Source organism: Sinocyclocheilus anshuiensis, unplaced genomic scaffold, assembly GCF_001515605.1.
Source record: "Sinocyclocheilus anshuiensis isolate Anshui unplaced genomic scaffold, SAMN03320099.WGS_v1.1 scaffold478, whole genome shotgun sequence".
In the NCBI taxonomy this organism is placed as follows: Eukaryota; Metazoa; Chordata; class Actinopteri; order Cypriniformes; family Cyprinidae; genus Sinocyclocheilus; species Sinocyclocheilus anshuiensis.
In genome coordinates, this window is record NW_015542376.1 from 829,911 (window position 1) to 846,333 (window position 16,423).

Here is a 16,423-nt window from a genome sequence, read left to right on the forward strand (position 1 = left end):
GTTACAACTAGAACAAAAGAAAGCCATAGTTGTAGCAAGGTGAATGACAAATACTATGCTAGTAGACAAAGTGTCATTCATTGCCTTTGTGGCTGAAGTAATGAACTGCTCTGCACAAACAGAAAGTAGAACAGAAACGATTAGAATCATAATCAGAGCAGCAGGAAAACATCTGAAAACAGAAGAAGTAACTGTGGAGCAAATAAATGAGAGAATCAAGATGCAAAATACAAACTCTCAAGCAGCATGTGGTGGATTGTAATGGTTTTTACAATTTTACAGTGGAATGCAAGAAGTCTGATCGCTAATGGACAGGAGTTTAAAAAATTTGTTGATAGTTTAGAAAGCAGACCGCAAATTATATTTATACAGGAAACATGGCTGAAAACGCATTTAAACTTTGTTTTACAAGGATATGTAGCAGTACGAAGAGATAGGGGTGTTGGAAATGGAGGTGGAGTTGCTACCTTTGTACAACAAGGAATAGGATTTAGAACAGTGCAGTGGAATACAAGGGTAGATGTTGCACAGGGAAGAATTTCAGCAGTTGATTTGACTCTAGCATCTCAAAGTTTGGCAAGGAAGTGTGTATGGAGTGTTATGGAAGAAAGTACAGTAGGTAGTGACCATTTCCCAATAAGCTGTAAAATTGGAATAGACTTGGAACACGTTGAAAGGGAAGAAAATCCTAGATGGAAACTTAAATCTGCTGACTGGAAAAAATTCCAAGAAATAAGTGAGACTAGAATGTTGACAATAGATATATCGATAGAAGATGTTGATGAATTAAATAAATATATAAGTGATGTTATTTACAAAACAGCAACTGATGTAATTGGGAAAAGCACAGGGAAAAGGAGAAAGAAGGTCGTACCATGGTGGACAGAAGAGTGCAGTGAAATTATAAAAAAAAGGAACAGAGTATTTAAGAAAGTAAAAAAATCATATTCATTTAATGATTTTATTGAGTATAAGAGAACACAAGCAATTGTCAGGAAAACAATTCGGATGGCAAAAAATAATTATTGGAGGAAATTTTGTGATGAAATTGGAAAAGATTATTAAAGTCATTAATGTAATGTGGGGAATGATAAGAAAGATGGGAGGGATTCAACCTAACAGAGAAATTCATTAAATTAAGTATTAAATGAAATATTTCGTTTGATAAATTAATATCATTTTGTGAAATACATTATATATTTTTTTCTTATCATTTTTAAGTTAACAGTAAGAAAGAAAATAAATACGCTTATAATTGTGTGGGGACAAATATTTGCATGTCTTTTTTTTTTCTTTTTTTTATAGGTAAAATAAGTTTAGGATAGTAGACTTTTCTGGGGTTCCTGCAATTTTTTCCTAATTATTTAATTAGTGCAGTTTTTTGGTATTCTTATGCAATCTTTTCTGTTTCATTGAAATTTCCTGTTAGAACAGGCTTACATGCAATAAGTTCAGTCTGTCCTAGCCAAAGTATGATGACCCTAATACGAGATCACATGAAAATGTAGGGTGCTATGGAAGGAGGTAGGAATTTCTAGTTCAATTTTCCATCAATTTTCGCTATAATGTGCCTTCGGCAGGGTTTCAATAGACGGCCGGCATAAATTGGAGAATAATCAAGGCTGTTTTTTTCTTCATGTCGTCTGGTTATTATACAGGCACTAGCAGTGGCAGCTAACCTGAAAGCCTGAAAAAGTGCCTCTGAGAAGATTGGCCATGCCAGCAGCATGTAAACGCTCAAATGTTGAAGTTTAATTTTCAGTCACAATCCCCCTTCTTTGTCTCCATGTGATACAAGACTGATTAGACAGACAAGAGGGGAAAGGGATGAAAAGAGAGAAAATGACCAATAGAAATCAGGGGGAACAAGTTCAAAAGAACTAATTTCCTCTATTCCGTGGTAATTCTCACAGCGGGTCTGACCCCTGCAGATCAGTGGTCCAGACAGGACATTTACTGTATGGTGTTAATCGCATATCAAATCAATCCTCCACACTCACAACTAGGCGCTAAGTGACACACAGCCAGACAGGGGTTTGAAAGGAATGATTCCTCAAAATAGTCTGTAAAATTATGAAACACACAGAAATATAATGTTATTCACTGAAAATCTTTATATCCATGTTGGAGTTTTTTTAAAATTTTTTAAAAGAAGTAGCAATGTCCAATTCATGAATTAATCATTCCTTTGAGTCAATTTTTTTCAATGAATCAATTGATCCATGAATCAACCGATGTAGTTCTTGAATTCAACTCACTGACTCAGTGATTCACAATGGTTAACTGCACACTGGAAGACAAGATTATAGTGTGATTAGTGACTTGCATTTGATCTGTTTCTCACACAAAGCTATCGTTCGACTTCAGAAGACTTCATGAATTAATCATTCCTTTGAGTCAATTTTTTTCAATGAATCAATTGATCCATGAATCAACCGATGTAGTTCTTGAATTCAACTCACTGACTCAGTGATTCACAATGGTTAACTGCACACTGGAAGACAAGATTATAGTGTGATTAGTGACTTGCATTTGATCTGTTTCTCACACAAAGCTATCGTTCGACTTCAGAAGACTTGGAATATAATGTACAAATCATATTGGACCAATTTTATGAAGCTTCTGCATCCGTTTTGAAGCTTGAAAGTTTCGGTCTTCATTTATCACACAACCCTGCATGTTAAAAAAATATTTCTGATTATTTTGAAAAAAAGCCCTAATATTGCCTAATTTGATGATGCTGAGTTCAAAAATATCAATAAAACATTTCCATACACATTTTTTTTCACAAAATAAGAATAAAGGCGTAGTTTCGTGTTGTATTCCAGACATTTTTTTTTAAACATCCTCAAAACCAACCCTGATGGATTATCGTCATTTGAGTCCTTTGGACATGGGTGGGATTATCTGGCTAAACTACAGCATAATGATTTACAACCTCCGCCCTCATTGTGTGGCAGCATCTGGGCTAGATGCTCAAGCGAACACATAGATGCCCATGATAGCGAAATCACACAACAGCTCCTTCACACTCTCATTGGGTATCCCCCAGAGCGTACTGAGCTATTGTGAGAAATGTTCCCATTTTCATCCAGCACGGAAAGGATTAGGAGTGTCAAGGGGTTTGATCGACAGAAATGTGATGGGAGTAATGGAGGGTGGTGAGGAAAGGGGATGCTTATCATAAAGCCATTTCACTCTGCTCCCTATACTAATCAGCTTGGGACACACAACATGAGTCTGGGGGGCATATTGTCTTCAAAGCAATCACTTCTAATCTATTTGGGTAATTAATGAGTGTTAACGAGCAAGCGGTGGCCCTAGAGAATGGTGAGGGTCTAACGTGGAGTGATGGAGTCATGATGAGAGGACGTCTCGGCTTGGGACTGATGGTCAATGCGTTCTGAATACATATGTAGACAGCTGGACCTCTGAACCTGCATTCTTACAGGCCGATCAATCATTTATTCATTAGCGTTCACTGAGAGACCATCCAACTGTCTAGACTAGTAAACTGTCTGAAAAATAGAAAAAGAGTAATACTTTGTGCAAAGAAACTTAAAAAAAAAAAATGTTCAAAAACTTAAGGGTATTAGTTCACCCAGAATAAAAATTCTGTCAGCTTTTACTCACCCTCATGTGACTCAAAATTCGTATGACTTTCTGTCATAGGAGATATTTGAAAGAATCTCAATATCCATACAAACTTATAGTGACTGAAAAGAACGTAATAAAAGTGGACCACATGACTTGTACACTGTATTCCAAGTCTTCTGAAGCTTCTGGAGAGGAACAGAAAAACAAACGAGTAATTATTAACTGACAATCTTTCATTTTACTGAAACGTTAACTCAAGAACCCCTGTGAATGGAGTCAGTGAGTTGATTATGATTGAGTCTGCTGAAAAGAATGATTCATTCATTGATTTTGGTTCCCGAGTTCAACTCAATAATTTGGTCATTATGAAATGATTATGAAATTTCATTATATGGGTGAAAAAAGCATGAAAATTCATTTGAAAAAAATTTGTTTTGTTAAAAGAAGGCAGCTTTTTTATATAAATATTTAACAAAATGCACTCTTAAGTGTTCATGCAAGAAAAAAACTAGGGGGGGAAACTTTTGCAATGGGATAGGGATAATACAATTATATTATCTTACACATTTTGCTGTAAGTAAATTAATATTTAAGGATGTTTAGATATTATCTGCAATATAATAGTAGAAACAATTGATTCCCTTAAGAATCTTGATGCGTATAAAAAGGCCAAAACCTGTCAGCCTGTGCTGATCAGAGCTGAGTTTTCTACTGTCGGTACATTTTGCTCTCTTATCAACTCTTCTCTTTCCCAAGCCTATGTCCTCACACAAACCTGTAAGATGGTGCAGTGCAATAATTACTCAGAATCCATCATAGTCTTTCTCCCTTCATGTCAGTCTGTCTCTTTCCTTACACACTTTTCAATTGTCTTGGAAAGGCCTTTTATCACTGCTTCTAAAACAAGCCATTATAGGCTTTATTACAGTGACCAGCCTCTCAGCTGGTGAACAGAAGCACCTCCAGTTTTCTACTGTCGGTACATTTTGCTCTCTTATCAACTCTTCTCTTTCCCAAGCCTATCTCCTCACACAAACCTGTAAGATGGTGCAGTGCAATAATTACTCAGAATCCATCATAGTCTTTCTCCCTTCATGTCTGTCTGTCTCTTTCCTTACACACTTTTCAATTGTCTTGGAAAGGCCTTTTATCATTGCTTCTAAAACAAGCCATTATAGGCTTTATTACAGTGACCAGCCTCTCAGCTGGTGTACAGAAGCACCTCTGTCGCTACAACTGAACCAGGGTGCAAAGCTCCTGACATGAATTGTATGGGAACTGATAGAGTTCTCCCAGCTCCGTTATAGGAGTCATTTCACCCCAGCCAGCACTGGGCGGCTCTGTGGAGGTCACATGGTGGGGTCTGCTCAAACTCATCAACACAGGGAACGCAGGCTCAAGCAAAAATTAAGGTCACACAAAAATAATCCAAAAGCTGAGGGCAACAGACTAAGGAATGTAATGAAGCACAGATATAAGTTATCAAACTGCTAAATGTGTAGGTATCTTCAAATATATGACTTCAACATCTAAAATAACAGGCCTACACAATGTTGCTCCCAAAAAGCTGCTTCTCAAACAACTAAACAGTGAAATGATTTATAAGTGCTAAGAACTGCAATATTTACAAAAACGTCAAAAACGAGATTATAAATGCTAAGCTAAATATTACAGCAAACTTCTATCTTCATCTGTATCTCTGAACATTCACTATATGATGTTTCATGCTTTATGAGTCACACACATCACATAAAATGATCTTCAAAGGCCAGCATGCCAGTGTTGTGTAATATATCACACTTTTATCCACTACAGTATTGAAATGTACCCAGAGTGATATTTAAAATAGCTATGTATATTATTTGTTTATAAATAAACATCATTGCTGCATTTTGTCAGGAACTTTTAGGGGATGCCATGCTTCCTTGCTCCCAAAAAGCTGCTTCTCAAACAGCTAAACAGTGAAATGATTTATAAGTGCTAAGAACTGCAATATTTACAAAAACGTCAAAAACAAGATTATAAATGCTAAGCTAAATATTACAGCAAACTTCTATCTTCATCTGTATCTCTGAACAGTCACTATATGATGTTTCATGCTTTATGAGTCACACACATCACATAAAATGATCTTCAAAGGCCAGCATGCCAGTGTTGTGTAATATATCACACTTTTATCCACTACAGTATTGAAATGTACCCAGAGTGATATTTAAAATAGCTATGTATATTATTTGTTTATAAATAAACATCATTGCTGCATTTTGTCAGGAACTTTTAGGGGATGCCATGCTTCCTGTGTAGTCTTAAAGCAGTCGCCGCTTGTCAAACTCTCCAATGACTCTGCTGAGTCAGAAAGCCAAACGTTTATTAAGCTGCATGTCTGTGAGGTCAGATGTCTTAAGCAATTTATTCCGAACCATGTGTATGTGTTGGATGTATGTGTTGAAGATGTTCACAACTTGATGTATGTGTTTAAGTTGTTCACAACTCTGAATGAATTCTAGGATGACAGAAATGTCTCTGCATTCAATAGATCAACTCAAAATAGTTTCTCAATATTTCCCTAATGTTGTTCCAAATCTTTATGATTTCTTTCTTCCGTGGAACACAAAATAAGTTAAGATATAACTTATATATGTCATGAAACTGCACAGGTACATGAAGTTTGAGGATCCAGATGCAGTATTTATTAAAGGGGTAATCCACAATCAGTCCAAAACAGGCAAAGGTCATAACACGGGCAATCAGTCCAAACAATAGCAACAGGGGAAAAAACACAGGCAGGGAAACAAAACCAGGGACCAAGACAAGGAGAACCAGGAAACGAGGCTTAGAAATGCAGTATTTATAGCAAACAATAACAGCGAGCACTGGGCTTTTATAGGGTGAGCTAACAAGGCTAACGAGACACAGGTGCAAACAATCAGTGCTGATGAGACCGGGCAAAGGATTATGGGGAATGCAGTCCAGGATAGAGTGGCAAAGGTATGAGATGGAGTACCCTGGAGTGGTGGATATCAATGGCACTCCAGCTAGTTATCATGACAATATAATGAATTTGGCAGATGCTTTTATTCAAAGTGACTTGCGTTGCATTCAAAGTATACATTTTATCAGTTCACGCATTCTCTGGGAATCAAACCCAAGACCTTGGCGTTGCTAGCACCATGCTTAACTGTTTGAGCAACATGAATGCTTTTTTTCTTTATAAAAAAAAAAGCATACATTAATTTGCTTGGCAATAGACCAAAATTTAATTAATTTGCCCTCAGCAAAAGCTTGCAAACCTCATTCGGGTTTGGAACAACAAGTGAACTTGTGTAAACTTTTCTTTTAACCTCATCACAGAGAATAATGTCATGGTGAAGACCCACAGATTGCTGTGTGAGTCACCTTTCTGATGATTTAAAAAACACAAAGTGTGAAAAATGCCCAGAAATATACATCAAGAAAAAAACAATTGCTTTACACTTTACAAGCAGATGACTGTGTACCAGCATGAAGGACAAATATCACGCCTTCAAAGCTCTTTCATTTCTGCCACGGCAATTTAACCCTAGTTCACACAGCCATCACTTTTCAAACACCAGAGAGGTAACTTCCACTAAGATTTGTGGGTGTTATGATATTGCAGTGTGTTGAAATTAAACATTTGAGAGCTTTGTTCCGGTTAGGCCATGTTTATTAGCTTTAAGGTTACATTCTTATATATGCTGATATTTACATATTTAAATCATATATACATATTTAAAATACATCTCTTGTAGGAATTTGGAATCTTTTGGGAATATTTATCATTAATACTGCTGCAATCACTTTTCTTTTTTCCATTTCTTTAAAAGAATCACCAAGCTATTTCATCAGGTATTTAAATGTCAGGAAATGTCTACCATCCAACAACTGATGAAGCAATTCAGATGAGGGCTGAATCATCTCCAATAAATTGGAAAACATATCTAGATGATCCACAATAATTGTTCCTTAGTCAAAATGCTGTACTGATCGCAATGGAATAGATTTCCCAGCACGGACAACATCCACAGAGACCTAATTTACCAGGTGATGAAATAAATCTACCTACAACTAACAAACATGCCTAAACTTTGATGTTTTACCAATCGAAACAACAGGTAGTAGCAGGGGTTTATTTCATGCTATAGGTAGGATGAGTGGGATGAGCGTAAGCCTGTGTGATTGACAACACAGAGAATGTGAGATCACAGTGGGTTTCTGTAATGAGAAACGGAAGAACATGGTATGAAACCCAAGACAACTGTCTGTAAACAAAGCCCAATATTACACACACACACACACACACACACACACACAACATAAACACATATTTCAAGAAAAGACACATTCACATGGTCAATCTGTCATTAAAACAGACAGCCTCACAAACCACTGGCATTTTGAAAAGTTTCAGTGATGGAAATTGGAACAGTCTGTGTTGAGGGCTTTCGGACACTCATCTGCAATACTCTATACTACTGATAACATCAGAACATATTATACTATAAGAATGTAACCCAGTATTATCTAGCTATAAAATTCAACACATTATTTTTTTACGTATAAAATCAGAATATTTATCAGTATATAAGCCAATACTTTCTAGCCATAAAATCAGAATATAAGAAAATATTTTCTTGTTAAAAAAACCCCACAATATAAACCTATATTTTCAAGCTATAAAATTAGAATATAACCAAATCTTTTCTAAATAAGAATCTACATAGAATTGTCTAGTAATCAAATCAGAATATAACAACATTTTCTAGCTATAAAATCTGACAATAACTCTAGTTTTGAAATTCTTTTTAGGGATGCATCAACATTCCAGCCACTGAAAAATGTAAGTCAGAATTGCCACAAAATGCCATTTTCAGTTTTCAGTCTATTGTGTTCATAATTTTCAGCCCTGGCCAAGATTTGTCATTTTGTTGCCTCACTAATTCTGTTTCTTTCCATCAGCTCTAACTACCACTGAGGCTTTTATTCAAGTATGTATGGAATTCAAATGTACCTTATACATCTACGACATGTATAGCTATCTGACAGGAATCACTCAGACAGTTTCAGTCCCAAAAATGAATGTACCTCCAAGAAAGATGCCTCTTATTCCACTTATTCTGAGGAGCTAGCTCTCGCTTTCGTCTGCCTGCTAACATATCCGGCTCTGACATATCTGGCAGCGAGCAGCGAGGGGTCTTCATTAAGCCCAAGGTTGCTTGGTCTGCAGGGAAACATACAAGCACACATAAATACAGATCAAAACATAATTGCAGAATGCAAATAGTGTGGTGCTTTTCTGGTCCTGTAGACTGCAAATTAAAATCTGCTAGCTGCAGCAAGCCAGATGAACATGAGACTACAAAGCAATCTGAATTACATTGATGGTATCTCTTAAAACTACCAGACAAAAACCAAAGACAATGTGGACCAGAGTTTATTATGAAAATAAAACATGTACAAACCTAGCACTCCAGTTTCTTTCAGGCCTCCGAACCTCTGCATGGCTTTGATGGCCCTTGTCAAAGCCTCCTTAGTCTGTAGTTGTCCATTCACAGGATCAGGGGGTGGGAGATAGCCAAACTTGCTCAGCCAATCCTAAGGTAGAAAACAGATGTTGTGAAGATCATTTTATCAAAATTAGTAGGCACTTTAACTAAAATAGTAGATTTCTGACAATTACCAGGCAGCAAAATGTTTCCTTCTATGCAGTATAGTATAGTTTTCATACATCCTTCATCAATTATGTATATTATGTGTACTTGCAATATTTAAAGAAAAATCTTATCTATTAATCTATTAGTTTGTTTTCTTTTCACACGATCATAATTAAATAAACAGACATTTCAAATGATTTCACTACTTTGCTCTGAGCAGATGTTGCAATTTCCTCAGATGCACTAATTCTAACATGAAAAACTGGCAATTAATTAAGAAATATCCCAGGTGCTTCTTCGGTTTTACTGTAATTAAAAAGTTTCAAGCTTTTTCTTGGGAAAACTATTTTCATTGGTAATCATGTCAAATATTTTCCGATGTCCCCAATTTCACTTTCCATCCTGTCAGTCATTTGTAAATCTCATTAACTAACAAAAAACAGTTCATTACGTCCATCATCCTTCAGTAAGTGACATTATCTTTTTTTGGGAAAGAAGTATTTGCAATGGATTTGATTAATTTTGTAATGTTTTATGGTATTAGTTGGTTTGTCTTATACTAAAAAATACAGAAATAATAAAACTACAACACTTTTTTATTAAAACTTAAATGCTTAAGAATTAGTAATACCCATCAAAATACACACTGATCAGTCACTAATATATAGCTCCATGTCAAGGGTATTTGATCAAACTTCATGAATTCACCACCAAAGACATTAAAAGAGAAAATCACCACCCCTTCCAGCACCAACTCTGCAGCTCATCTACTTGACATTGATGACTATTGCGATTGTGCTGAATGACTATTAACAAGTATTGATTTAAGTTGGAAATTGAGGGCAATATCAAAGATTCAGACACACTCAAGATTGTTTTTTCTCTGTTGTTGTGCGTTAAGCCAGACCATGTTGAATTATAATGCTGTTTTGTCAGTCAGATCAATAACTGGGATCATCTCCTCATAATTCAACCGATTCCATTAGTGAAGTTGTTTTGTGCTAGCACAGCAATCTTAACAGAGCATGGAGGCATCCCAGCCGCATGGCATCTCAGGCCTGTGGGCAAACTGTTTGCGTATTGATTAAATTTCATATAGCATTGTGCTAAAAAACAACACGACACACTGTAATACGGTTCATTAAAATGTATGATCTCTGAAAGCTTTCTCACTTGATTAATCATGCAACCTTCATCTTTTAGAAGAACACCATCATGGCTGCATTAATTATAAGAGCAAAGGAGAGTGATTAAAAACGTCAAAGCTTACTGACTTGAGGTATTATGATGATGTGGGCTTTCCCTTTAAGTGCCAATATTGGGGTAGTCGTGGCCTAATGGTTAGAGAGTCAGACTTGTACCGGCAGGGATTGTGGGGGAAGTGAATGTACAGCGCTCTCTTCCACCTTCAATACCACGAGGTGAGAACCTTTAGCAAGGCACCAAACCCAGGGTGCCGCAGCAAAAATGGCTGCTCACTGCTCTGGGTGGGTGTTTGTGTTCACTTCTCACTACTGTGTGTGTGCACTTGGATGAGTTAAATGCAGAGCACAAATTCCGAGAATGGGACACCATACATGGCTACACGTCACATCACTCATTCACCCACCCAAAAAAAGAATGAGGATGTGCTGCGAGTGGACATGCCAAGGTCTTTCAGACCAGGGGTGCACAAACAAACCTCTTCACTTCAGCATAACAAATGATGGCACTGACAAGCAAAAGAACTAGAACATCAGCTACCAGAGCTAAAGAACATCATAAATGCTGCATTCATACTTGGTCTTTGGATCAGAATAACTGAAGAGTTGAAAATTTCACTTCTTGAAACTAAACTCTGTTATGCTCCGCACTCAAGTTCTACCACACTTAACTGTAACAAGGCTAGAAAGTAGTTAAGAATTAAGGTGCTTCAATCACTTCTAAGTATGCAGTGTGCTTATGGAGTGCTACACTCACTGGACGACTTAGAAAAATAAAAGTAGTGTCTAAGGTGCACGTGGTTGAGTGGGTCAACCACATGGAGCAGTTACCAGAAGAGCTGACTTACATAAATATATATAACCCAACATTTATCCAAGAATTCAGAATAAGCCAATATTTTGTCACTATAAAATCACAATATAAGCCAAAATTTTGTAACTAAACAAACAACAACAATATTTTCTAGCTATAAAATCAGAATATAACCCAGTCTTTTTTAGCTATGAAATCAGAATATAACCAAATATTTGGACACTATAATCTCACAATATAAGTCAATAATTCTAACTATAAATCTAGAATACAAACCAGAATTGTCTATTAATAAAATCTGAATATAACCCCAACATTTCTTAGCTGTAAAATCGTCTCGGTTATGTATTGTAATTAGGGCTGAACGATTAATCGAAATCAAACCGAAATCGCAATTTGGCTTGTTGCGATTATTGAATCACAAAGGCTGCGATTTTTAATGAAATAAATATATGCACAGTGCCAGTAGTAAATGCTGCTCATCTCTGCAAGCGCTGTGAGTTTGAGTCGCTTATAACGTGCATCTGATTAAGCAACACACTCCAAACATCCTCTCAAACTTAATAAGAAGCGTTTATAAACCTGCTGTTGAGAACATTATAACATGATTTTACTCTACATCAGTGTTTTGAAATAACTTCATTTTCTGATCTGATGTGGTTTCTTATTACAGAATGAGGCACAAAATATATTCTATTCTGCAATAAATGCTACGTCGATTAGCATTGCATTATAAATTTACTTTATTATTAAGAAAATACCCGAGATGGCGTAAAGAACACAGATAAACCATAAATTGTCGTAGGTTTATTGTCTTCATGCTTAATCAGTTCATACATTTCTAGCTTCTTTTAATTCAGTCACAGTGATAGCTAGATACCTTTGTCCATATTAGGGATTTCCTGGAACACCATGTGTTCTATTACTTCTGTGATGCATATTTGGAGTTTCTGCACGTGGGTGCCTTCTGACGTCCAGTATGAATGAAACAGACATTAAATGAGTTTAGTACTCAGTAATGCACATTCAGTCCACTCAGGCCCTAGATCAGACCTGGTGCATTAAAATGTGAGGAGGCAGAAGACTGCGTCCAAACAGGCTTTGATGCTCAATTTCAGTACCTGGCCATCGTGATACCAAGGGCCAGAAATACCGTGTGAGTAGTATGACCCAGGGAAGAATGAATTCCTGTTTTACTGACCACCTAGTGGCCGTCTGCAGAATGGCAGATAGCCTAGGTGATGCAGAATCCACCTCCTGTCCCCCAATGGAAGTGGAGCTGGCTGGTCAGCAAATACCCTGGGTCACTCGTTTCATGTCTGCTATGAAACCTGCCTGAGGGTTCTAAGCAACCTGAGAATAAAATGGTGGTGCCACCTGGCTGCGAGAAGATAGCCGTTAGTCGGGCTTAACTGCCAGTCCAGGCTACTGCAGGGTCAGTGCAGTTCTCGCAGGGCGTCCCCAGCGACAAGCAGACAGAGATTGCTACGTCGGGGGTCCAAGGAAAGAACCCGACCCAAGCCGATGCAGAATATTCCCGCCCACTTGCTGACCATCGAGAATTGCTGGGCAAATTCTCTGATGGTGTTGCCAAAGAGACCAACCTGGGAAATGAGGGTGTTAAGAAAGCACACTTTCTCAGAACCCACATCCCTGTCAGGGTGAGCCCCAGGTGGTGCTACTGGGCCACTAATGTGGACATCGCCTTCCCCAGAGCCTGAGTCGTGAACTCCGTAGCTCGGAGGGCATAGTTAGTCGCCGGATGCAGTTCCTGCATGCTCCAGGTTGGGACCACCCTCATGCAGACCCTGGCCTAAACACCGGCAGGACAGCCATGGCGTGCAGAGCGGACACAGTTCTGAATGCACCGCAATCGCTTTCTCCATCTGGGGACCCATGCATATCCCTTCGCTGGACCGCCGTCAAAGGTGGTGAGGGACCAGTATATCGTGTTATGGCAGAAAGGTGCCTTCCACGATTTTATTGGCTCCTAGTGCACTTCCAGGAAGAAAGGAACTTGGTCTCCAAGAACCATCCAACCGAGAGAGCCCCGGACAGGGTGGAGGAGTCCACTCAAGTCTGGCACTCTCTGCTGCCCGGGTAAGAACGGCTGCCATCTCAGCGTCAGACTCAGACTAAAAGGGCGGGAACCAGCTAAGATGACACGCTGTCATTCTTTAAAATAAGAACACAAGCCGCAAGCTCAACGTGCTGATAGCCATGTCCTCACAAGAATGACATAAACCATCCACAAACCACAACCAGAAGGGCACAGATGGAAAGGCATGTTGTGAACACACACAAATCTACCCGTGAAGCTCTTTTAGAGAAATTGTTCTTTTAGGATGAAAATTTGCTCTCAAAGATCACTGTTGAAGCACCCAGGGGTACTTTCACTCTCAGAAACCGCTGCTTGTGCCATAGATCCAACAACGAGGAGCTGGAGAGGTGACTGAAGTGCTGCTTTTCCAAAAGAGACGTTGCATCGGCTCCGAAGAACAGAAAGAGTGAGCAAATGCCAGGCTGGCCTATTTATACCCGGATATGGACAGCTATGCAAATTTTGCTCGCCAATTTCATTGGCCTTTCTCAATGATTTCAGAGGTGTCTGGGCTCCCAAGTGCGACCCCTAGTGTCGGAACTTGAACGCCGAAGTGACCGACTGAAAGGGAACACAATATAATCCAATACTTTCTAGTTATAAAAAAAATATCAGAATATATTCTCATTTTCTTTCATAAGAATAATAGCCCAATATTTTCAAGATATAAGGTCAAAATATAAATTTGTTTTCTTGTGTTCACTTTATAAGAACCTTATTTTAATAAATAAAATAAAATACTACAATAAAATAAAATAAAATATAGTGCTGTCAAACGATTAATCACGTCCAAAATAAAAGTTTTTGTTTACATAATATATGTAGGTATACTGTGTATATTTATTATGTATATATAAATACACACACATACAGTATATATTTTGAAAATATTTACATGTATATACATTTATATATTTATATTCTTATATTTTATATTATATATAAATATATTTAATATATAAACATAACATATTTTTCTTAAATATATACATGCATGTGTTTGTATTTATATATACATAATAAATACACACAGTATACACACATATTATGTAAACAAAATATTTTATTTTGCATGCGATTAATCGCAATTAATCGTTTGACTGCACTAATAAAATGATAAAATAAAATAAAATCCAATATTATCTTTTTATAAGATAAGAATGTAACCCAGTATTATCCAGCTATAAAACCAGAATACAACACAATATAATAATAAAATATAGGTACACTTTAGATAAATAATACTTAATAAAAAAACTGTAAAAATTCAATTCAATTCAATTCACAGTTATATCCAATATAAGATTTCCCAAAAACCTAATTTGAGCAAACAGGAATTGATGGCCAATCCCAATCCTGCTATCCAGTTTTACAGATTATAGGACATTTGGACATAAAACCATATTTTACAAAATGTCATTTTGTAAATTGTGATTTTCTAATAAATCAAAATAGAAAACATCACCTACAGCTTAAAAGTACTGTACAAGACTGCATTAACAACTATTAACAAAGTGTCATTACGTGGGTTGATAAATCAGCCTCTTCAGCTATGTGGCGCTATGCTACACTGACTGCTGCCTACTCTTGTTTCCCTCCTCACTACCAGCTGACATAATTTGTGTACTGACACACTGTCCAGCTGTGTAAAAGTGTGAAGAAGAGGCTTACTCTCTTTGTTTGAGCTTTATTCCCGCTGGCTGAAATATTGATGCATGACGAACCACTGTGCATACTCGGTATCTCATATCACTCACACACACACACACACACACACACACACACACACACAGAGAGAGAGAGAGAGATTACTCGCACTAACAGTCACATGCTGTTATCAGCAGCACAGATATCCAAAAACTCAAAAGTACAAGTGCCCACTGTTCCAGAGAAGGACAACTTGCTGTGTGATCATTAAGAGGATCTCCTAATATTATCTTGTGTTAGTACACATCAACCTTATTATTATAATTCAATTCACGTTTATTTGTATAGCACTTTTCACAATATATATAGTTTCAAAGCAGCTTTACAAGAGATGCATGTTTCTACATTACAGTTATGAGTAATTTATTATGAGAGGTGAATATGTCAAAGTAATGTCCATATGGCAGAAATGTACAGTTCTTGGAAAATACAAATCATGCAGTTAGTAAAAGACATGTATTGAACCAGAAATGATAAACACCATTAAGGCAGTGATTACAATTTTTTTTACAAACTACTTTAAATTTATCATGTGATATCATATGTGCCAATAATAAGAATACTTTACTTTTTTTTTTTTTGCAAATTTATTTGTACATTCATTAGCTTTGCCATCATCTAACACTCACTTGAAGTCAATCTTAAAAACAATAATTTAATAAAACTTTTAAACTGTTAAATATCCATTTTTAATACTGTACTGATGTTGTGATGCCTAAATTCAACTGTAGTGTTTAGTATTTTATTTTTAAACAAAATTTAATATTTTTTATTTAACTTTATCAATCAGAATGTTAATATCAGTACAACCCTTTCAAATAATATCATTTAAGTTTACATTAAGAATGTCTTGATTATAATAATAAATTTAATACAAGACAGAGTGTACCAAGTGATTTAATAGCAACTGAGGGCAAATGTAATATTTATTCAATTGTAATATTTATTTTCTAAAGAAATATTAATGCACTGAATCTCAAAGAGAACACTTCAATACAGTAATGTCATTGCTTTAATATTTATTAATATTGCTGAACAGTTACTTGTTCTTTAAGCTGTCAGGAACAATGTGTTTAAAGCAAATGTCTAAGTGAATCCTATCATTATGGAAATGGACTAAATCCTTTTTTACTAACAATATTTCCAAGACAATAACATACATCTTAATGTCTTTAATATCTTCAGCTATATACCTTAATGCAATAATGTTCATCGTATTTCAATCTTTCAGTTCAGTTAGACATTTTTTATATCACAGTGTTACACACACACACACACACACACACACACACACACACACACACACACACCCACACACACACGGTCAGTA

The 16,423-nt window shown here is 36.6% G+C and overlaps 1 protein-coding gene across 1 annotated transcript in view; it reads right to left on the minus strand.

The window, feature by feature from the left end:
• LOC107692290 (matrix metalloproteinase-17-like) overlaps positions 1-16,423 on the minus strand; it is an 84,304-nt gene that overhangs the window by 30,638 nt on the left and 37,243 nt on the right. The window contains exons 2-3 of the mRNA XM_016491270.1: positions 9,078-9,210; positions 8,701-8,836 (exon numbers count right to left, since the gene is read on the minus strand). Coding sequence (XP_016346756.1) covers positions 8,701-8,836; positions 9,078-9,210 — 269 coding nt within the window. The remainder of the gene's footprint in view (positions 1-8,700; positions 8,837-9,077; positions 9,211-16,423) is intronic.